This window comes from Diabrotica virgifera, chromosome 5, assembly GCF_917563875.1.
Source record: "Diabrotica virgifera virgifera chromosome 5, PGI_DIABVI_V3a".
Classification (NCBI taxonomy): domain Eukaryota; kingdom Metazoa; phylum Arthropoda; class Insecta; order Coleoptera; family Chrysomelidae; genus Diabrotica; species Diabrotica virgifera.
The window spans coordinates 251536434-251560078 of record NC_065447.1 but is presented as its reverse complement, the minus strand read 5'-3'; the positions used below and the strand labels follow the sequence as shown (position 1 = coordinate 251560078).

Here is a 23645-nt window from a genome sequence, read left to right as displayed (position 1 = left end):
TTTTATCGACCTAAAGCAAGTGTAACTTGTAGTACTGGAATACCTCATAATTTAATAATCTAATGTCAAAAATGCTTCAAAATTAAAGACATAAAAAATAATGCGAAAAAATAACCGTTGACCTACCTAAAACGGACGCATACGACCGGTACTAGAAATTCGCAATTGATGAAATCGATTCATCCCTGGAATAAACGTACCAGTTTTCGTTTATTTTCATATTTTTTTTAAATTTTTTTCAAATTAATAAAATACAAAATTTTCAAATCGACAATTCTAGAAAACGGTGTATCCTACCGACTTAAACCAAGAGTGTCTTTTATTACTAGAATACCTCACAATTTAAGAATCCAGTGTCAAAAAGGTTTAAAAGTTAAAGACAGAAAGCGATTACAAATATTGCAATTTGGCATTATACATTATACAATGTCTCACACACAGCCAACGGTGAATAGACAATAAAAAGTAGCTTGAAAACAAAAAAGCATGTAGTTATAGAAAGGCGAGAGACAGAAAATAGATAGGTACCTGTACATAAATATAGTTTATATATAGATAAAGAATCCATTTCACTAAAATGTTGATATACAAACAATATACTGTTCAAAGCGTTTTAATAGTGAAATAATTGTAGAATATTTTGTTCAATTTTTTGAATGGAATTTTGTTTTGACATGCCGCGCTGGGGCCCCTGAATGTCGGGGACCCCGTATAATTGATACGGCTGATACGGCGGTAGCTACGCCTCGGTGCAGCAGTTTCCAAAGCTACAGTTTCCATTTGGATCGCCAACCTTCGAAAGAAGGCGGCTCAGGCTCAATAAGAAGAAGAAAAAATGTTTATGTTAACATTTAAAAATTTTAACCAACGTAATATGGCCACTTACCGATAATGTGTAGGTTCTATACTCCTTGGCAGCCTTTGTTCAACCTCCACTTTCGTCACTATCGGTGCAATCGTCGTTTCAGCCTTAGTGTCATCATTATTACTACTACTACCCCTACTATTAATATTCAGTACGCTAGCGCTCTGTGGCGGTTGATGTGTTAATGCTTGAGGGGATTTCGTCGCATGACAATCCCTAGGAACTAAGAAGAATACTATTAGACCTACTAGTATAGCTAATAGTAAGGCACCGATCGCCATTAGGGCGCAGAGGGATCTCGGTATCACAACGCCTTGTTTACCGTTTTGGTTCACTGTGTATTTCTTTTGGTTCGAGTTGTTTTCTAAGTCTGCCGAAGTTGGCACACCTGAAATAAAAAGAAGTTTATAAAAATCAAATAATAAAAAAAAAGTAATACCTTACACAAGATTTAAATTAATGATTTTTTAAATAAATTAATTAAGGTGGAGGGGGGGGGCGTGATGTATAGTTTGAACATTTTGAGATTTTTTAAAACTTTTCGATTTTTATTTTAAATAAAAGAACATACATACATTCAAGAACACTCTCTTAAATGTTCAGATTGATCGGAGCAAAATTACCGGAAATACAGTTGAATATCCATACAGTTGAATATCCCATACATACAGTTGAGAAAATACATAAATATTGGTTTCCCTAAATACGACAGGAAGAGATATCAGTCTAAAAAAGAATGCTTCATGCTTCTGACAAAATTTATGATATTTAGTCGTCAGTCTCAGGATAATACTTGTTGGCCTACGGGTAGATCAACAAAAAATTGAAAAAGTAACTAAATTCGGGATTCTGGGATGACACATTACAGATCACATTTGAGACATTCTGTATATAGATTTTACGTCGTGTGAAGTACAAAAAAAACATTAGATAAACTAACGCAGACATAAAACAGTCGTAATTTGACATTCCACATCGAGTTACGTTCTTGAAATGTAAAATGTAAATGTCAGCTAAGTAACTAGACACTTTCCCCTTGTATTTTAGAGACAATGTTGTTATTAGTATGTAGTTGATATTGGATAGCCGTGACCCAAAGAATAAGATTTATGGGACGTTTGCAAATTTAACTTAGACTATACAGTTTTTAGAAAAACGGTCTTATTATGAGTTATAAGCGCCGGATCAATTTAATACAATATACAGAGTGTGCCAAACAAAAGAGTCCACCTCGATATTCGGCAGTATTTATTAGATTTTAAGGAAATAAAAAAACAAGTAAATTTTTTATCTAAGGGGGAAACATTTTTATGGTACATATATCTGTCATTTATCAACCCCATCCCTTCCACTTCCCCCACCCCTTATTTTGAAATAGGGAATAGGGGTCGTGTGCTAGCTCATTTGAAAGGTTATTCAATTCTCTATTCAGTAATATTAACATTGACATAATCATTTACACAGGGTGTCCAAGAAAAATTATTTTGAATTAAATTAATTGACAAAAAAGAAGAATGTATGTAATTTATTTAACTCAGAATACATTCTACTGCGGACAGAAAACAAAAAAAAGTTTATTTGATAAATAAACATTGTTGCTTAAATTCAATATTCAACCTACCAAGAGGCAGATGGGTGGCAGCTTTAACATTGAAATTAAGCGAAAAGCAATGTCTATTTTTATCAAAAAACGTCTTTTCTGTTTTTTGACAGCAGTAGAATGTTTTTTGAATTAAATAAATTATACACATTCTTCTTTTTGTGTCAATTAATTTAATTAAAATAATTTTTTCTTGGACATCCTATATAAATAATTATGTTAATGTTGATATTACTGAATAGAGAATTGAATAACCTTTCAAATGAGCCAGCACACGACCCCTATTTCCTATTTAAAAATAAGGGGTGGGGGAAGTGGAAGGGAGGGGGTTGATAAATGAGAGATGTATGTACCGTAAAAATGTGTACCTATTAGATCAAAAATTGACCTGTTTTTTAATTCCTTAAAATCTAATAAATACTGCCAAATATCGAGATGGATTCTTTTGTTTGGCCCACTCTGTATGTATTAATTAATATGCCTTTTAATAACATAGTGTTATTAAGTTAAACACGTTATATATACGTTTTTTTTTTTCTTAAGCATGGCTTAATCTAAAAAAAATTTCCAAAATTTGGCTCAGCTAGTTGCTAGTTTTCACCATTTTTTAACTCGTCCGTCATCATCCTGTAGACGTCTTTCGGTCATGGCTTGTCTATTTCTCTCTTGTCATGTATTTCTCGGGTCTTGGGTATCATCTTCTTTTTATTTACACTGATCTTCACACCATCATTTTTTTGGCCATCTGTCTCCATTAACACGGCTTACATCTCTTACGACTCTTGGTTTCAATGGTGTCAGTTATTGTTGTTTTAATACCCACTCTTGTCCGTATCTCGTCATTTCTTACTTTGTCGTCAAATTTTAGCCTATAGCCCTACAACAAGGTCTCCAGAACTCCATTTCCATTGATAGTAAGTAGCTTCTGTTTTAAACATTCTATAATTTCCCAAACCTCAGATTCATACGATTATTACGTTTTTAGATTTATACGATTATACGTTTCACTTTTTGCCTTCAGCGCTGCTTTTTGTTGTGTCTTTTGTCTACATTTTACTGTGAGTTATTAAGCGTTTTACGCTGTGTCTAGGTACACGCTAACGTGTACGCAAATAAAAAAGTTAGGTACACGCGAAACGTCATCAAGTCAGTGACGTCACTATTTAGCGTGCACTGTTACTGGTTTTCTGCATACACGCTAACTTGAGAAAACCGCGAGTGTCAGAGTGAGTTTAGAATTTATCTAATCGCGTTGTGTTACATTTTAAGATTGATTAGTAAAGAGATTTCTTATTTTTTATTTGTTTAGTGTTTGTTTTTAAATTAACTATGGAGTGTGGACAATTATTTAGTTCTTTTAATGAGTTTAACAACATTTTAAAACAGTATGAAAAAGATAAAAGACAAAAAAATCGTGATTAAGGGTAGCAGAGGTATTAAGATAAAATATACAGGGCGATTGATTAGTGTGATAAAGCTCAGTAGGAGATATTATAGCAATAAAAGTTAAAACAAGAATTGTAGCAAACTTTGAGCTTCATATTACAAAATTAATTAGAATGTTACAGGGCGTTCGATAACATTGTGGCAGACCAAACTGGTGCTTTTTTTAAATAGAACACCCTATATTTTATTTTATGTTCGAAATCTTCTTAACGTCCCCATCACAAAAATATAAAGATTTATTGTTATACAGGGTATTTACAAAGTTATAACCAATTTTCTATGAAAATCGTAATAAGTTCAACTCCCTGTATACCTAAATAACAATAAACACAACAGCATTGGTTTATAAAGTGGTGTAGGTAATTAACTTAAGTATTAAAATTATTTTAACAGTATTTTGTACATGTCATGTCAACTAAATATTTATTTTGCTAACCTGAATATACTTTTATACATTGATTTATTACAATTGAATGGTGGGCTACAACAATGTTGTAAGCGACATATTGGGTCAAAGTGAGGTTTTAATGCAATATTATTGTATATTCAAAGACCAATGCGAGCATCTTTCAATCTGGCTAAAAATATCTTGCCTTCCCTGAGTTTTTCGTACCGCAATGTTGGTATCCGTATGTTCATAAATGGCTTGTCAATGTGTTTTTTTCATCTCCTGCATAATCTCGATTCTGTCGCTTACAACATTGTTGTAGCCCACCATTCTAAGTTTGAAAGATCTGAATAATTCTGCTTCCCATCCCCTTCCCTTAATAACACATATTTTTATATCACACACGATATAAACATATCAAAATAGCTTGTACCAAAATATACAGTCACTGCGCACGCTAAATAAGGACGTCACTTGTTTGATGAAGTTTAATTCGCATGTACCTAACTTTTTTATTTGCGTATACGTTAGCGTGTACCTAGACACAGCGATTTTTTTAATATACTTTTGAAATCGCACTCTGGTGTTTGATATTTGATCCATACATGGTATTTTAAGTCATGCTCACGAATGCACCACATAGTAAACGAAAATTCTGATTTAACGTGACTTTTCTATATTTGTTATAACATTTTTTCGTGTTCAAGATTCCCAACCATATAATGACCTTACTCTCGTGCAGCTAGTTTATAAAAAAGTATGATAAACTAAACAAACGAAACATACCTATGTAAACGCGTGACGTAATTGGTAATTAACGCACCTAATCCTTGTTAATAACTTATAAAAATATACTCATGTTTTAAATAAAGCTTGTTCCTACACAATAAAATAGGATTGTTAGTCATCAACCTACACCAAGAGATTTTGCTGTTTTCAAGAAAACTATTATAGCAGTTGGTATTATTGGGTAATTTTTTAATTAACGAATATTACGACGAACGCCAGATATTTGTCACCAATATACGCAATGATTCACGATTAATTTCTTTTATTTGTCATATTTTACAATCTATTAAAGAAGGATTACTGTACGCGGACGACATGGTTCTCATAGCAGACAATCCGAGAAAGATGCAACAACTAATTGATGTATGACTGAGGAAATAGAGAAAATGAATGTAGAAATAAACATCAGCAAATGCAAGACGATGAAAATAGGTCAGCAGGAGCAGAAGATTGAAGGCGAAACACGAGTGTTCTGTAAAGGACAAGAATTTGAGAGGGTGACGGCCTACGAGTACCTGGGCACGATAATATCGAACGACGGAGAGTTAGACTTAGAAATTGCAAATAGGACAAAGAAAGCTACGAGCAGTGGCGTGCTGGAACTTTTCAAGCGGCCCGGTGATTTTATAGAAAAGCGGCCTCCCATCATTTTACCTTCTATTATCAGGATGTTTTATTCGTTATTTATAAAATAAAAAAAAAAACAAAAATAGAAATTATTTTTAAATCAAACATACAACTTTAAACTCAATGATTTTTTTTAATTTGCTATATTTTTTATTTAAGAATAAAATTTTACAAATAATAAATGACATGTATGCGAATATTGTATGCAGTAAGACAGAAACCATGATTTCCTGAATAAAATTAAATTTTGAGAATTTTTCAATCATGTATTAAGTTGAATTTTAGTACATTGATTATACAAGAGAGTACAAAATACAAGTACAGTGCAAATACTTTAATTCAACAATATTTAAAATGTTAATACAACGCAATAATCTAAACATTCTTTTGCAAATATTTTATAAAATAATATCTTAACTCTCGACCAATAATTTCCGCATTAAAGTAGATTTTTGAGCAAATTCGTCGATTATTTCATCATTTTTAAGCTCATATAAAGCTTCTTTTTCTATACCGATTAGCATAAATGTTTCCAAGTGATCTTGTGTTAAAGTACTTCTAACTGATTTTTTATGTATTTCAACGTTGAAAAGCTTCTTTCGCAAGATTTCTGTGTCACTGAAAGAGTTAATAAATGCTTATATACTATTTAAATTTGGATAGGTACACTGATATAAGTTGTACTTATGCAAAACAGCATAACAGCAAGCTATACAATCTTTATACATATATTTTTTAGTACCACACGGAGGTGAAGTTTTCACAATATCAACAACATTGTCATTTGTTACTTTATGTTCATTATCAGTAAGATTAATATTAATATCATCCTTCATAATTTCTGTAGACTGAACATATTCATCATTAACTCGATCTTCTATAATTTCAGTATTTTGCAAAATCCTATTTTTTAATACAATCCATTTATCAGCAGAATCCACGAGTTCTTCATATAACATTATAAAACGATTTGTCTTGATCAAATCGTTTTACAATAATTCTGAAAAAAATTTGCAAGACATTTTTTATTTTGCTGAGTACATACATGTTTAAGGAAATTGGAAAACCATAAATATAGGGACATAGTTGTATGTATGAAAATAAATATTATCTGTAGCAGTCTATTTATGTATATAGAGTCTTATTCATTTACTTACTTTATTTATTTAACTGTATTTTACCATTAAAAAAATTTAAATTTTTTTAAAACGTTTTATTAATATTATTAGCAAAATTAAAATTCGATTAGAAATTAAAAAATATTTTTTTGTTACATCTAAAAATTTTTGTGAAAAAACCTATCTGACCGGCCTCAAGAGGCCGCGGCCTCTCGGTGATTGCACCGATTCATTTATATGGCCAGCACGCCACTGGCTACGAGAATATATTATGCTATTAATAATACGATACTGGGAAAAAGGGAAATCAGCCAGACAACAAAAATACATGTATATAATACAATCACAGTTCCATATCTTGTAACAGGGACTTGCCCAGCTTCGTATAACACCAAACTGGACAGGGAAAGGAACGAAAACAGCAGAAACATACTAAGACAGGAAACAATAGAGAAGAAATTGAAAAAAGAAAACTGAATTGGTTTGGACATGTAACTACAATGGACGAAAACGGACTAGTAAAGAAGGTGGCAGATGCCAAACGACAGGGGAAAAGAAGAAGGGGCAGACCTAGAAAGGGGTGGATGGAAAAAATCCAAGGAATCGGCAGCAAGATAGGGCAAACAGTGCAACAGATGAAGGAAATGGCAGGAGACTGGATGTCGTGAAAGAAATTGTGGGACTAATGTTGAGGTTCTACGTAAAATGGGAAAGGAATGTAAGATTATTAACACAATCAATGATAATATATTGCTTTTTTTCAACTCAGTCTTCAGGGCAAGGTATTTGAAAAGAGAGGACCAGGGGGAACAAGAATATATTGATTTCACCCGAGACAGTTTTTTTTCTCATTTTTCTCATCAGAGACATTTTTCACATGTAGACATACGTCTACAACAAGATTTTTTCGAATAGCTGCAAGCGCAAAATTAAAATTCTGATTGATAACATCCAGAACGGATTGGTACCGTGAGAAGATGATATAGGAGGTTTGATAGGAATATTCTATTAATATATACACAGTTGTAATCGTTTTCCCTAAAAAAAGTTCGTTTAAGGTCCGTAACGTAGTGTCACGGTTTTCAGATCGCGAAAGCGCTCCTTACATGATTGATTTGAAGATCCCTTACGTACTCGGGACCGACGGCTTCACGTGCCTTCCGCAGCACGGTGGCAGTTCGGATGGATTAGAAATTGAAAATTTTCTGGTGTCAATGAAGGGAGTCAAGGCCCTCCAGCTTGTTAAGGCCACTACATTTTTTTTCCATAAAAAAGGCTTTCATGCAGTTCCAAATCAAGTATATAATTATGTGGGAAGGAAGACGTGAGAAGTACAATCCAAGAAAATTATAATTTGAATTGACTGCTAACAAAACTTCAATGATTTCAACTTCTGTTGCCAAATTTCAAATGTGGCAACAATTGACATGACAAGACCGTGCTTTGTTTTACTTTCAATGTATGTTTGGTATGTTTCATTCCGCGAATACATTATTGCACAACTGAATACAACAACAAACTATCTAAATAAGTTGACGCCAAATTGATTTAGACACTTTTTCTTTTAGAAAATTAACAGAAAATTATATCTTTCTTTCAAATAAATTAAGAAATGTGAATTTTCTTACTTTTTACGATCCTTTGTATTGATAGATCCAGATATAAAACAGTAGATACAAAAGTGGGTCAGTGATCTTATTAACTTGGCAAAGCTAGAAAAACAGTTTAATTTTTTGCAACTAAAATAAACAGAAAAAATCGTTATTTAGAGGTAACTGACACAAACACTTTAAACTCAATATATTTTGTTAATAGTAAAATATTTCTAGTTTATAAATATACAGAATGATTACTGTTTGTCTGAATTATGTTTTTCGTACAAAATTTTAATAACTAGGCAGCAAGACGTCTGTGTTTTTGTCTACTGATAATCTATCCATCTTCTTGATTGAATTATGAGTGATATTCTATCCTTCCTTCTATAATGTTTTTAACAATCCATGTGCAAACTGTATATTTATGTTGGACGCATTTTTAGAACACTTCGTGCCTCCATTCCTCTCTGGAGGTCATAACATTAAGGTCTCCTGCTATATTATCTTGCCACCGGAGTCTAGGTGATCCACGTGGCCTTACAGTTGAGACTTCTTCCCATACCAGCCTTACTATTCTTTCGTCAGAATATCTTCTGAGGTCTCCTGTTATTTCTTTTATTATGTCGACGTCTCGATTTGGTTCTTCGAGCTCTGTGTTAGTTCTTATTCTAGATTGCCCTGCGTTTTCATCAAGCATATGCCCAAAGATCTACCTTAGGATTTTTTTCCCAAACACTTAGTCGCTCTTTGTTTGCCTTTGTTATCAAACACGTTTCACTACCATACATCTTTACTATACCGTATACTATACCACATCTCTCATCATCATCATCATCTTAGTGCTACAGCCCTTAGAGGGCATCGACCTTCTCAAGCTTTCTACGCCATTCTGTTCTGTCCCTTGTTTGCATTTTCCAGTTGCCGACTCCGATCTTCTCGGCATCTTGTGTTACCCCGTCCATTCACCTCAACTTTGGCCTACCCCGTCTTCTCATTCCCACGGGTTGAGCTATTAGAATCTTTTTTATCACGTTCGATTCAGGGGCCCGGGCTACATGTCCTGCCCACTGCAGGCGGTTTCGCTTAATTACAGTGATAATATCTTTTCCACCAAACGTATGCTTGTAGATATTCTGCAGTTTAAAGTTATATCTACGCCTCCATATTCCGTTCTCACAGACCGTTCCGAATATCTTTCAAAAATCGATAGAGCGGATTCATCTGTTTTAGTTAGCGTCCATGCCTCTGATCCATATGTGATAATGGGTACTATCAATGTTCTCTACGGCCTTATACGAGTTTTTTGAGACAGACGTTTGTTAGATAAATACTTCGATAGACCATGATAATCCCTGTTTGCAATTATTATTCGCCTTTTTATTTCCTCAGATGTGTTATTATTGGGGTTAACCGATGTCCCTGGATATATGAACTCTTTGACCGCTTCGAAGTTTTGGTTATTGATGATTAGATCTGCGTCAACATTTCCAGCTCTGGTGTTTGTAGTCGCCATGCATTTGGTTTTATTCTGATTTATATATAACCCCATTCGTTCTGCTGTTGCTAATGTTAGATCGGTTAGGACTTCCGCAGTTCTCTCCCTGGTTCTTGTTATAATGTCCACGTCGTCTGCATATGCTATACCACATCTCTACCATAAAGATATCTGTTGCTGACTTATATTCTATTGTTTATTTCTTGTGATCCGTTATTGTCTTCAGTTACTGTTACAAGATACTTAAGTTTTCTGACGCGCTCTAAGTCAAAAGGTAGTTTTTTGTATTATTATGCCTTTCCTACAAAAATTTAATAACTAGGCAGCAAGACATTATATTATGTTTATGGCTATGCTAGTTTATCCATCATCTTGATTGTATTTTGAGTCTTTGCTGCCTTGTATAATGTTTTAACATTAGACGTGCAAAACTGTGTATGTTGGACGCATTTTTTTTTTATTTATTGAAGGTAAAATAAATTTAAAAGTATTAACATTCTTCACAATTACTTAATACAATAGAAGCTGTCAGTTCAAAGCTAAACTGTTTATTTTAGTCCATGCAATCAATCTTTTAATTCGGGATGACATTAATAACACATTTTTGTTAATCTCTTATTGTATCACACATCGTCCAGATTTGAAAGGACTATTTATATTTGAAATGTGTAATTTTTGCACCAACCAATCATAAATCATGTTTATCACTTATAAATTAATGTTAAACAAGCACTTTATGTAACATATTGTGCTGTTAAAAAATTGAAAAGAATTCTAAAAATAATTGTTACGGTATTTATAATACCAAGGTTAGGAAAATCGGACAATAAAAACATTTTATTTATAATTGTTTGATTCTAAAAATAGCGATTTAAATAAAAATGCATATTGATGCATGTCTAAAGGATTGAAACAGTTCGTTCTGTACACCTACTACCTATCAGCACTTTTTGTTATAGTGATTAAATGTTAAATCCAACATTGAAGAGCAGTTAATTGGTCTAAAAGTTCATGGTCTTATTATTCTCCTTTTGACGTCGTTATCCGGACGGAGTTTGTGCCTTCAGTATATTTTATGAATGTGGAACTATGTTGCAGGCCAAGTACCTAAGAGGTTAAGGCCAAGAAACTAAAAGCAGAAGAAAAAAAAAGAACTATTTTGCATTAGGGATGAAAACTTTGACTAATCGGTCCGCTGTACTGAGAAAGTTAATAGCAAATTCTCCCAGTATATGAAACACTGTCGAACAAAGGCCAGAGAGCCAGGGATGTCAACTGCGATGTGTATGCATGTTTCATAGAGTTCAAGAAGGCATTTGATAAAGTCTCACATGGAAAACTAATCGATATCCTAAAACCATCAGGACTCGTCTCAAACTTATATCTCCAACAAAAAGCAACATTTCGAATCGAAAATGAACTGTCCGAAATCTTCACAGTCGAAAAAGGAGTTAGACAGGGTTGCATACTGTCACCAGCATTATTTAACATATACTCTGAAAACATATTTAGAGAGGCCTTGGACGAATCAGAAGATGGTATTGCAGTAAATGGACAACTTATAAATAATATTAGATAATATGCAGACGATACATCACCAGCATTATTTAACATATACTCTGAAAACATATTTAGAGAGGCCTTGGACAAATCAGAAGATGGTATTGCTGTAAATGGACAACTTATAAATAATATTAGATAATATGCAGACTGCAGACGATACAGTATTGTTGGCAGAGTGCGTAGGGGCTCCAAAGGATCATGGATAATGTTGTAGAAGCATGTAACAAATACGGCCTAAAACTAAATTGTAAGAAGACAAAAATAATGATCATTAGTAAAGACACCAACATAAACGCCCAAATTACCGCAAACAATATACCCCTCCCTAGAGAGAGTACAGAAAATATGCTATCTGGGCTGCAACATTAAGGATACTTGGGATCATAGCAGTGCCGGTTTAACCTAACTTTGGGCCCTGGGCTCTGAATATTTAGGGACCCCCTTAATTGCTATTCGTAGTCAGATTTTTTTACAAGAAAACACATTCATGTATTTATACCCGTAAAATCCATACACAATTTTTAGCAAACAAGAAGAATAGGAAACGTAAAACATATTCCAAAAAATATATTTAAAAATGTATAAAAAAACAGAAAATTACACAAAATAACACATGACAAACAAAAAAATATATTCTAAAAAATACATATGACAAAAATTAGATCACTTTTTTGCTTGACTAGGCATTAGCAATCTGTCAGATAATATCACAATTCAGTTGCTCCAGGTCTTCAATTTCGATAATACAATAGTGATATGCGTCTACATTTTCTTGACCCAAATTTGGCGTTAAATATACTTTTATTCTTTTTAAAGCCGAAAAAGGCTGCTCGCCTGATGCATTAGAAGTTGGTACCTATCGTGAAATAAACTTGCAGTAAAGGTAAAATATTGGAAAATGTTGCCTTTACAATCTTTACATCCATGATGACACCAAATTTTATAAATGTTTATTCAACTTTTGGCATAATGTTATAGAATGGGTAATTTCGTTATGCAAGTTCTCTTTGGTTTCATCAACATATTTTTTATATTTCACATATAGAGTATTAGTTGACGTCTTGATTGCTTCCTTATCTAGCGTAGAAAATCATCTAACAGCTGATGTAACATCTTTGTAGCATATATCCCCTTCTTCGTAAAAAAATATTTTTGGCTTCTAGTTCAATTTCGCTTGGACATATTTCTTACGTCTCAAACAAATCTCAAAATAGATGTCATTATTTCTACTTCAATTGACACGTTTAAGTCCACAGTTTCTTCACGTTCACGTATTGCTTTTTGCATTAACTCATTCCAAAGTTTTTGACCATATCAGTGTCAATAGAGCTGTCTCAAAGATTTTATTCAGCAGTGTCTTGGCTTCATTTTTAATTGTTAATTTTTCGTCTCTGTTATTGCTTAACTGAAAAAAAATAGGTTTGACGAGTTCTTAACTAAAGCATTTACAGCGTCAAAAGTTTATACAAGCTTTGATATCATTACTTCCAAGAATTTATTGCAAATTTGGTGAGACAGATAGCTAACTGAACCTTTTCATTTATTCGCATTTCGCTGTAAATGCTCAGCTAAGAAGTAGTCAAATTTAGCCTAGTATACAAGACAACTTAAGTAATTTCCTTTATGATGACTCGTTAAATCCTCATTGCATCAACGGAAAACTAGTCCTTGAGAAGCAAGTCATTTAGTAGTGACAACAATTCTTTATGGACGTTTATCCAATAGGCAGCTTCGCATTTTACTTGCTCTTTCAAGGAAGCGTTTACAACTCCAATCAATGATGATCTTGTTATTAATGTAACCATAGAGTTCAGATGAAATTTACTTTCTTCGTGAGATTTGAGCAAAATATTCAAATGTTTCCAATGGGTCCATCAAAACTCAGTTAAACTATTTTTTCAAATAAAAATAATTTGCAATGGTAACAATAAACAGCTTTAACACTTGCGTCATATATTAGCCAATCCCTCTTTTCTTTGCCTCCATTGGGTTTTCCTCTATAAAAGTTGCTTTTATTTAATCTACTATAATAAGCTTTTTCTCCATCTTCAAACATTTTTTACAATGTTCTAAGCAATCACTTTTTTGTTTAAAAGTTCACAGTTTTTATAAAGTCATCAGTCTTAAAATCAGACCATTTCGAAATCGCAGGTATTTCGTCGTCGTTTTTTTTTCTATTATGGAAAATACGTAGATTATTTAGAGGACTTTACTTTTTTATTAGTAAAAGGAACGAGCCTTACGGGCCCCTGGGCGCCGCCCCAAGCGCCCAGTGCATAAACCGGCACTGGATCATAGATACGAAATAAAAACTCGCATTTAAAAGCCAGAAGCTCTTTTAACAGTCTTAGGAAAATTATGTGCAACTTGTCTGTAAGTATCAATATACGCATAAAAATTCTTAGATGTTACATCTTTAGTATCCCCCTCTACGGAGTTGAAAGCTGGAGCCTGACAGAAGTTGCCATAAAACGGTTAGAGGAGTTTGAAATGTGGTGCTACCGACGTATGTTGAGGGTCTCATATATACACCACACAACTAATATAACTATTCCCCAGAGGCTAAGAAAAGAAAAAGAAATAATTAACACCGTAAAGAACTGAAAATTGGCTTACTTCGGCCACATTATGCGTAATGAAAAATACCGACTGCTACAGTTGATTCTACAAGGCAAGATTGAGGGCAGGAGGGGCCCTGGACGTAGACGTATATCCTGGCTGGCCAATCTTAGGAAGTGGACTGGTCTAACGTCAACTGATCTATTTCGAGATGCCGTAAATAGAATAAGATGGGTCAATGTGGTCGCCAACATCTCCAGAAGATAGACACTTTTAGAAGAAGTCGAACAAAACTGTCAAGAATTTATAAAGCCAGTGTTAGATCAATAATGACATTTGCATCAGAAACAATAGCAGACATAGCGACAACACAAAGAAACAAAGAATACTGGAAATGGCAGAGATGAGAGTACTCAGAAGAACTACAGGAAATACGTCGATAGATCGAAAAAGGAGTGAAGAAAATATAGCGTATGTAGAGTATAGGTATAAACGAATGGAACCTGAATATTAAAAAATTATGGAATAACCACATAAGCAAAACGCGGGAGATTGAAGTCGTCAAAATAGCAAAAGAGATTAATCATCAAACGGCAGAAAAAGTATCGGACGACCGACGGCGTAAAGGATGGAGTGACAATCTTCCATTGGCGAGGAACCGCAAAGTGGGCGACGCCTGGTGGCGGATTTAAAAAGCAATAACTCAAGGAAAACATTGACTTTGCCATTAACTTGTGTACATATTTGCGGTCAGTTTATGTTGTAATTAACAATAATTTCGACTTAAAAAAACTATTGTAGTGTTCCTCAGTATTCATTCCTATTATACTCTACGTAATGACCTAAATTAACCAATGCCAAATCACACATTTTGTTAATTTAACGTTTGTATTAAACGTAGTATTTTTTAATGTTTAGGCGACTGCAAAATTAAATAAATAAATAAAATGTAGTATATATTCTGTACATAGAATGTACTATGCAAAATATCCCGACCACTTAATTATTATTTCCCGACCACGTAATTTCCAGAACACAATTATTATAAAATAAATTCACCTACTTAGTTTCTAGGTTTCCAGTTTTTATTTAATTAAAAATTGTTATCTGTTGGTGTAAAATAAACTGTAGTGCACCTATTAATTAAATTAAAAACAAAATTAGAAATCCTAAGATAGATTAATAATTTTTAGAACGCTGTGTGATTATCGGGGGCCAGATTTTTTTATGGAAAAAAGGTAAAAACAAATCAGTAGTTAGCATCAAATTTTAATGAATGCATACAGATTAAACATAATTTTGAGTCGTCTTTAACTTATAAGATGTCTTAGTTGCAAAACTTAGTGGTTACTTTGGCAAAACACTCCTGTAAATGATTTTAATTTAACGTTTTAGAACTGTGAATTCAAATGACAAAATGAATTGTTTTCCTAGCGTTGTCGTCCATCTTTGAAATTTTGAGCGCCCTATGTTGGAATTTATTTTTGCGAATAGAGGTACTGTGAGGTATTAGCACTCCGCCAATGAACAAGCAGGATGGCTTATAAAGAGGAAGAAGAAGAAGAAAAATATATGATTATACCGTTATACAGATGTGTCAAAACTGAATGAAAATATTAGAAATCATAATTGAACGCATAGAATCGGAAAAAACTCGACTAGAATAGGTTATGGTACACACAAGTTTAGCATAAGTTTAAAATTTGTTAAATAGAAAACGTTAATTTTGGAACAATATTGCCCCAGTTTAGTTAATTATTCTTACGAGTATTTTAAACTGTTCGTTTTTGGTCCCATATAGTATTTATCTATCTATAGTATTCAAAAACTGATATCTTCGCTAATCTTCCCTTAATTTCAAACTTTATGCCAAAATCTTGAATTATGGCAAAAAATGACAATATATCATTGTTTAAAGTTATGTAACATTCTATAATAATAATATTATGTAGAATAAGGTCAGGCAACATATGTTCCAGTACAAGCGTCATGTAAGTCTGTTGTTCAAACGAGGTGTAATAGCTATTTGTATAACAAGGGAGGAAAGTGCTACTTTTCCTCCCGTGAATGAAGTTTACTGCCCGACGCGTAGCGGAGGGCAGTAATCATTCAAGGGAGGAAAAGGCACTTTACTCCCATGTTATACATATGGTTTTTCCACCTTCCTCAAATAACAAGTCATTTTTTGAATTTTTACTTAATTTATTTATGTAACTAACCAACAAAATTTATTAGAACTAAAACTAACAAGTACGTACAATATAACTGTCAATTGTCAAATATAAGTCAAATTAATAATGTAAACATTGTTAAATCGGAATAACAATTTACTGTTTTTTATCATTCTGCAAAATACAGAGTGTTTTATAAATAAACGTTAAAATGTATAGAAACTTACGTAATAGAAAATAGATATTGTACAGGGCGTCAATAAGTTACATTTCTTGAATGAAATACCATGACGTCACTTTTACTTTTCCTCCCTAGGGAGGAAAAATATTTTCCTCCCTAGGGAGGAAAAGTACAACTTCGCTCCCTACAATCAGGTCCGGAAAAGTATACTTTCGCTAGAGGTAGGTGGAAAAAATATTCACCAGATTCATGAAACGCCTGCTTAAGATTATCGATAGTCTATGAAATTCATGAATGATTTTCCAACGATTATGTAATATAACAGTTTCGTGCGTTATCGTTTGATGTAAGTATGAAGTTCATCAACTTTTTAATTAATTCGATATTTTATACACCAGCGGCGGGTTACTACGAATTAAACAAGAATGTCATTTATTTTTTTTTCTTACCATTGTCATACACAGGGCAGGGCCAGTGATAACGGGCCTGCAAGGGATGCACTGCAGGCAGGCGCCGAAATGAGCTTTTTTTGGCTGGTTTTATACAAAATACTAATTAAAGGGCGCCTATGCTAGTTATGCAGGCGGGCACCTTATACTATAGCACCGGTACTGGTTATATATTATACCATCATCTGTCTCTACCCCATTTTGTCGTAGAATAGCTTCCAGGATAAGTTTAAATAGAGTTGTGGACAGTGCGACAGTGGGTCTCCTTGTCTTAATCCCTTCCTTACTGTAAAATACCTGCTAACATTTCTTCCAGGATCACTTTATTTAATGTATCTCTTAGGAATGAAAATTTCTGTGCTTTTGAACAAAATGACTTTGAAGTCATTTCCATTAAATTAATAAGTTTGGTAGGTATTTATAACAGATCTATCGCTTCGTATAGTTTTTCTCTGTCGATTGTGTCATATGCCTGATTGAAATCTACACTCACCGGCACGAAAAACGGGCACCCCAAAATTTTTTTGATGTCTCGTATCTCCTAAACCTGTTGTCCGATTTAAATAATTGTTTTAATATGTTATAGCGTTATTTTTTAGCAATATAGCTGTAATAATATTGTTGCTAGACAGGTAAATTTTCATTGTATACCGGGTGTACCAATCAAACTGGGTTTTTTTCTCAATTTTCACAACACCCTGAGGAATATAAGCTTTATATAAGCTTAATATAAGCTTTAAATAGCCTTTATAAAATATTGAAATTAAAACACAACTATAGCCCCAGGTTTTCTTAACATTCCTTTTTTTATTCATTCGCTTATGTTGGAAAAAAAAGTTAGGGACTTTAACAACTGGCCAAGTTCTTTATCAATACAGGGTGTTTTTAAATAAGTGCGACAAACTTTAAGGGGTAATTCTGCGTGAAAAAATAATGACCCTTTGCTTTATAAACCTATGTCCGCAAATGCTTCGTTTCCGAGATACGGGATGTTAAATTATTTCTTACAAACTGACGATTTATTTATTGCTCTAAAACAGCTTGAGATATGCAAATGAAATTTGATAGGTTTTAAGAGGTAGTTATTGCGCGTTTTTTGACATACAATTAAAAATTTTATATTCACCATTGACGTGCATGCGGGTAATATGATAGGGTAATGTGACCAATGGTGAATATAAAATTTTTAATTGTATGTGAAAATATGCGCAATGTCTACCACTTAAAACCTTTCAAATTTCATTTGCATATCTCAACCGGTTTTAGAGCAATAAATAAATCGTCAGTTTGTACGAAAAAATTCAACACCCCGTATCTCGGAAACGAAGCATTTGTGGACATAGGTTTATAAAGCAAATGGTCATTATTTTTTCACGCAGAATTACCCCTTAAAGGTTGTCGCACTTATTTAGAAACACCTTGAATTGATAAAGAGCATGGCTAGTTGTTAGAAGTCCCTAACTTTTTTATTATTAAACATAAGCGAATTAATAAACAAACAGAATGTTAAGAAAACCTGGGGCTATAGTTGGGTTTTAATTTCAATATTTTAAAAAGGCTAGAATATTCCACAGAGTGTTGTGAAAATTAAGAAAAAAACCCAGTTTGATTGGTACACTCGGTATACAATGAAAATTTACCTGTCTAGCAACAATATTATTACAGCGATATTGCTAAAGAATAAGGCTAACATATTAAAACAATTATTTAAATCGAACAACAGGTTTAGGAGATACGAGACATCAAAAATGACCCATTTTTGGGGTGCCTGTTTTTCGTGCCGGTGAGTGTATAAACAGAATGTGCAAACCTAGATTTCTTTCGCCGCTCTTGTGCAATATTTTTGTTTCATCATAAAAATGTGATCAATTAATTGTAGATCGGCCTCTTCTGAACCTTCTCTGATTCACCTATTCTTTCAGATTCATACTTTGTTAATCGGATCTTTATTAATAAAGCCAATATCTTATATGCTACATCTAATAGAGTAATTCCTCTATAAATTAATCTATTATAACAAAACAAAAGCAAGTTTGACATTTAATAATGCGTTAGTTAGATGGCTCTATTCGACTTACTTGGGAACAAAAAAAGAATTAAGAAAATTGCTCCATGGGAAGCCGAGAAAATGCATTTTTTTTAACGTATACCGATTTTGAACTTTGGCATTACATTTTCTCCAACCTAATTTTTGATTGAAATTTTGCTATTTTTGGCAATTTTCACTCGTAATACCGATAGTTTTTATTATAATAATATATGTTATGAGTATTTTAAACATATGAAAATTGGTGTGGAGAAAGAGAAAAAAACTAAAAAGGTGATGGTTTGAAAATTATGATCCTATTGTTTATATCTTTGCCGTAAATGCCGGTCAACTTTGACCGGTTGTATCTCAGGAACCTTGTATCTAGGAAGCTGTCCTACCGCTTTTTTTCCAATACCGTTTTCATGATTTAATTTAATTTAATATTTCCCGAGATATTCTAATTGTTTATAAGCCAAAAAATTGTTTATAATTTTAAAATATTCCTGAGGCCGCTTAAATAGTCCAATTTCAATAGGGAACTTGCATAAAATTTTAAATTTGAAGAAAATGGTATAAATCACAACAGAACGTAATTTAGAACATGTATCAAAAATAAAAAAGTTGTGTTTGTCTTTCGTTTGGCCCCTAAAGACGACTAAAAATTTAACTTATACCAGCCACCTCAAAACGCGTCGTGACGTCACTGGGTTGTATGTTTACATTCTACACCATTATTATATTATATAATTTTATATTAGACATTATAAACGTCAGTAGAAAATACAGTTATGTGACGTTACAAATGTTTTTGATCATTTGAACTATTCATAGAAAATTTGTACTATTACAAAATGGTTTTATTTTCAATAGTAAATTTTCTTTCCTTTCCTTCAATAACTGTATCAAACTCCAATGTCAACAAACTGGTATATATTATTACAATGACATACGATAAATGTCATTAGAATATAAATATTTTTCCTTTATTCCCCGACGACGATCTGGTTAAATACCCAATTAGGTGGAGGCCAATAAACTAAAGAAGAAGAAGAAAAAGAATATACGTAAATATAACCATAAACTGAACCACATAGACAAACTCTGTGACGTCACGGGTCGTTTGAACTATTTTAAGATAAAGAAGACTTTAAATTTGTACTTCTAAATTATGAGTTTTTTAAGCGTGAAATTTTGGAAATCTCATTTTTATACAAAACTGAACATTATTATGTAATAACAAAAATGTGCAAGTTCCCTATTCTGTAAAGTATGTACATTAGATAGGCACAGTGTCTTTTTGTACAAAAATCATAGTTATTCTTATGTATCATAATTATTGTGGTTATTATAGCGACCGTAAATTTATAATTAACAATTCAATTGTTGCTAAACTGTTCAGTAATTTCCATCGGCGTCTGGAATTATTATCTATACGAAAAGAGCTTTTATATTACCAAGTTATTTAATTATTGATAAACAATTACTTATCTAAAATTTTAGTTGAAAATTAAAGATTTTGTTGGAAAAACCCGCAATTTCTGGGAAAAATTTTCGTCGAAGTAAATCGGGAATAACACGTCTCTATTCAGAATTTAAGTAAGGTGAATTTTTATTTGGGTGTTTTTGGTGTAAAGTTAAAATCTTTGCAGTTATAGAACAAAAATTGAAAAAACACGATTTTTGGGCTCCATTTTGTTTATAAAAAAGGTAGCAAACTATCTGCGGACTTTGCATATCTATAATATTATTAATTTATACAATCATATGATTCGATTCCAGCAATGAAATTGCTGGTATGTAAATAACTGTTTCTTGTATTTTGCAAATTAGCCCAGAGTATAAGATTTTACAAATAATACAGAAGTATATTATTTCTCTGGGACAGTCCAGAAAAAGTATATATGTAATAAAATCAAATCAACTCCTCTTACAACATTGTATACCAACCACAAGAAGTATATATCTACTTTCTATTGACACATTCTCTTCGCAATGTTTATTGATGTAAACCGTTTCTAAAAAGCTATCACTAAATCGAACAGCATTAGCTAACTTATTACATCAAATATTTACACAAAAAGCAAAAAAATACTTACAAGCCAGAGCCTATACTTTATGAACATAAACAGGCTAAAATTAGGTTGAAAAATTAGATGGAGCGATCGGTCGGCAACGAAAATAAGTATAGCCGTTTATCGTTTATCTGCCGCAAAGTATTGTTTTTAAGCAAAATCCTATAACTAAATTTTTTTGATTTACATAAGACGTAAAAAAAGGTTTTCTAAAAAATAAATAAGCCGAAATTAAACATATTTGACAGAAATAAAATGACGGTCGTCGGCGCCTTTTATGACCAATGGTCTATTGTTTATTAATACTACACTCTGGACCAAAATTAACCGGCCACCTTAAAAATGGGTTATTTTTGATGTCTTATATATCCTAAACCTGTGGTCCGATTTAAGTGATTTTTTTAATATGTTATAGCCTTATTCCTTGACAATATCGTTATAATAATATTGTTGCTAAACAGATAAATTTTCATTGTATACCGGGTGTGCGAATCAAACCGAACGACGCGAAGCGGGAGTTCGGCAAGCAGTCGAGTGCGGAAAAGAGACTTTCTGCAAGAGTTAGGAACAATATTTTTTCTAAAAGTCTTTAAAAAATTACCAAATCTTAATAAATTAATTTAATTAATATGAAAATACATACACAAATTAATTCTTTGACAAGGTTGTCAAAACCAAACTTTCAATATAATTAGTTAGCATGACGACGATCTTGGTTTCCATGACGATGATTCAAAACGACTGTTATTGTCTACCGGTTTGACTTTCGAATATTATGTCAAAATAATTTTATTTCATCGAATTGTCGCGTTAATTTCATTAAAACAGGAACACAATAAGATATATTTGAAATAAATTAGTAAATAATATCTAAATATTAGTTTATTGCATGTATTATAATTACTTTAAGGCCATATTAACATATCTAAATTAACACGCGTGCGGAAAAGTAACATGCTTGCGGAAAAGTGAAACTTTCTAAACTAAAATGCGTGCGCGAAAGTAGACATTTTTGCACGCTCGTAGAAAAAATTATTAAAACATTATATTAGTCCAAAAATTTGAAAAAACGCAAAAATTACTCTTTTATTTGAATTGTTGCGATTTTTTTTATTATTTCATTCATGGGAGATTCTGATCAATAGAAAGCTACAGAAATAAAAATTAGAGCGATTATTTCATTCATAGGAGATTCTGACCAATAGAAAGCTACAGAAATCTGAATTAAATCGATAATTTTTGATAATCTCCCGTCGTTAAGTATATTACGTCAGATGCCCTTCGTTGATACGAAAAAATACATTCAGTGACATTAATGACAATTAATGTTTTAAAAATTATAAAAGTGATGACTTTCAATCGTCAAATATTTATAAAAACTGTGTGTTTAATGGTACTTACATAAATAAATTACAATAAAATTTTGGTTTTGAACAGTTTTATTCATGAAATAATCGCAACAAATTGCACTCGACCTCTGAAATTAATATAGAATTTTTGCTCTCGTGACACTTTGACATAATTTCACTCGCCTTCGGCTCGTGAAATTAAAACTGTCAAAGTGTCACTCGGGAAAAATTCAATAATTTCAGAGCTCTTGTGCAATTACTACGGATTATTTTTTAATGATTTTAACTTCCAATCGTATAGTAAGATATTTGATCACGTGTTTAATTCTGTCCAATCAGATTAAAATTATACTGAGAATTATCTACTGTAGAAAATTACCGATAGAATTTTTTAAGTAGATTGTTTCTGTTTAATGGCAACCAGTTTCCTAGTTTTGACAACTGTCACATTTAAGAAAATATCCACAATATACGTATTAAAAAATAATTTTACGAATATCACACGACAGTAAGAATAAATAAGAAAATAATGCTTCATTTTTACTCAAATTTGTTGTCATTGGGCAATAGCCACTCGAGCCCTGCGGGCTCTCGTGTCTATTGCCAGACAACAAATTTTCGAAAAACTGTCGCATTATTTTCAATTTATTCTAACTCTCTTGTGATATTATACCCGATAATTTTTGATAATATCCCGTCGTCAAGTATATTACGTCAGATGCCCTTCGTTGCTACGAAAAAATACATTCAGTGACATTAATGACAATTAATGTTTTAAAAATTATAAAAGTGATGACTTTCAACCGTTAAATATTTATAACAACTGTGTGTTTAATTGTACTAATTTGTACTTACATAAATAAATTACAATAAAATTTTGGTTTTGAACAGTTTTATTCATGAAATAATCGCAACAAATTGCACTCGATCTCTAAAATTATTATCGAATTTTTGCCCTCGTGACACTTTAACATAATTTCACTCCCCTTCGGGTCGTGACATTAAAACTGTCAAAGTGTCACAGAAAAATTCGATAATTTTAGACCTCTTGTGCAATTACTACTGATAATTATTTGTTAAAAATGATACGAAAACTATAAAGCCTAAAATTTATCTAATAAAAGATTTGTAATATTAAAGATCTCTCTTTATTTTTCTCAGATTTTTATCATTTTCATAGTATGATTGAATATCCTCTAGTCCTTTTTGAAGTACATACATACATCGTTCTGATTACTTGGCTCTTCAAGTCTCTCCTGAATTTGAACGTATTGCGCTTTGTACCTACCAGAACATTATTTATCAAGTTGCATGCGAATAGAACGAGCTTGTCGTTGCTATTTTGTTAG

At 32.5% G+C, this 23645-nt stretch overlaps 1 protein-coding gene across 3 annotated transcripts in view; it reads right to left on the bottom strand.

Moving 5' to 3' along the window:
• LOC126884830 (aminopeptidase N-like) overlaps positions 1-23645 on the bottom strand; it is a 174358-nt gene that overhangs the window by 61577 nt on the left and 89136 nt on the right. For all 3 annotated transcript variants that reach the window (XM_050651092.1, XM_050651091.1, XM_050651094.1), the window contains one exon: positions 887-1253. In XM_050651092.1, coding sequence (XP_050507049.1) covers positions 887-1253 — 367 coding nt within the window. The remainder of the gene's footprint in view (positions 1-886; positions 1254-23645) is intronic.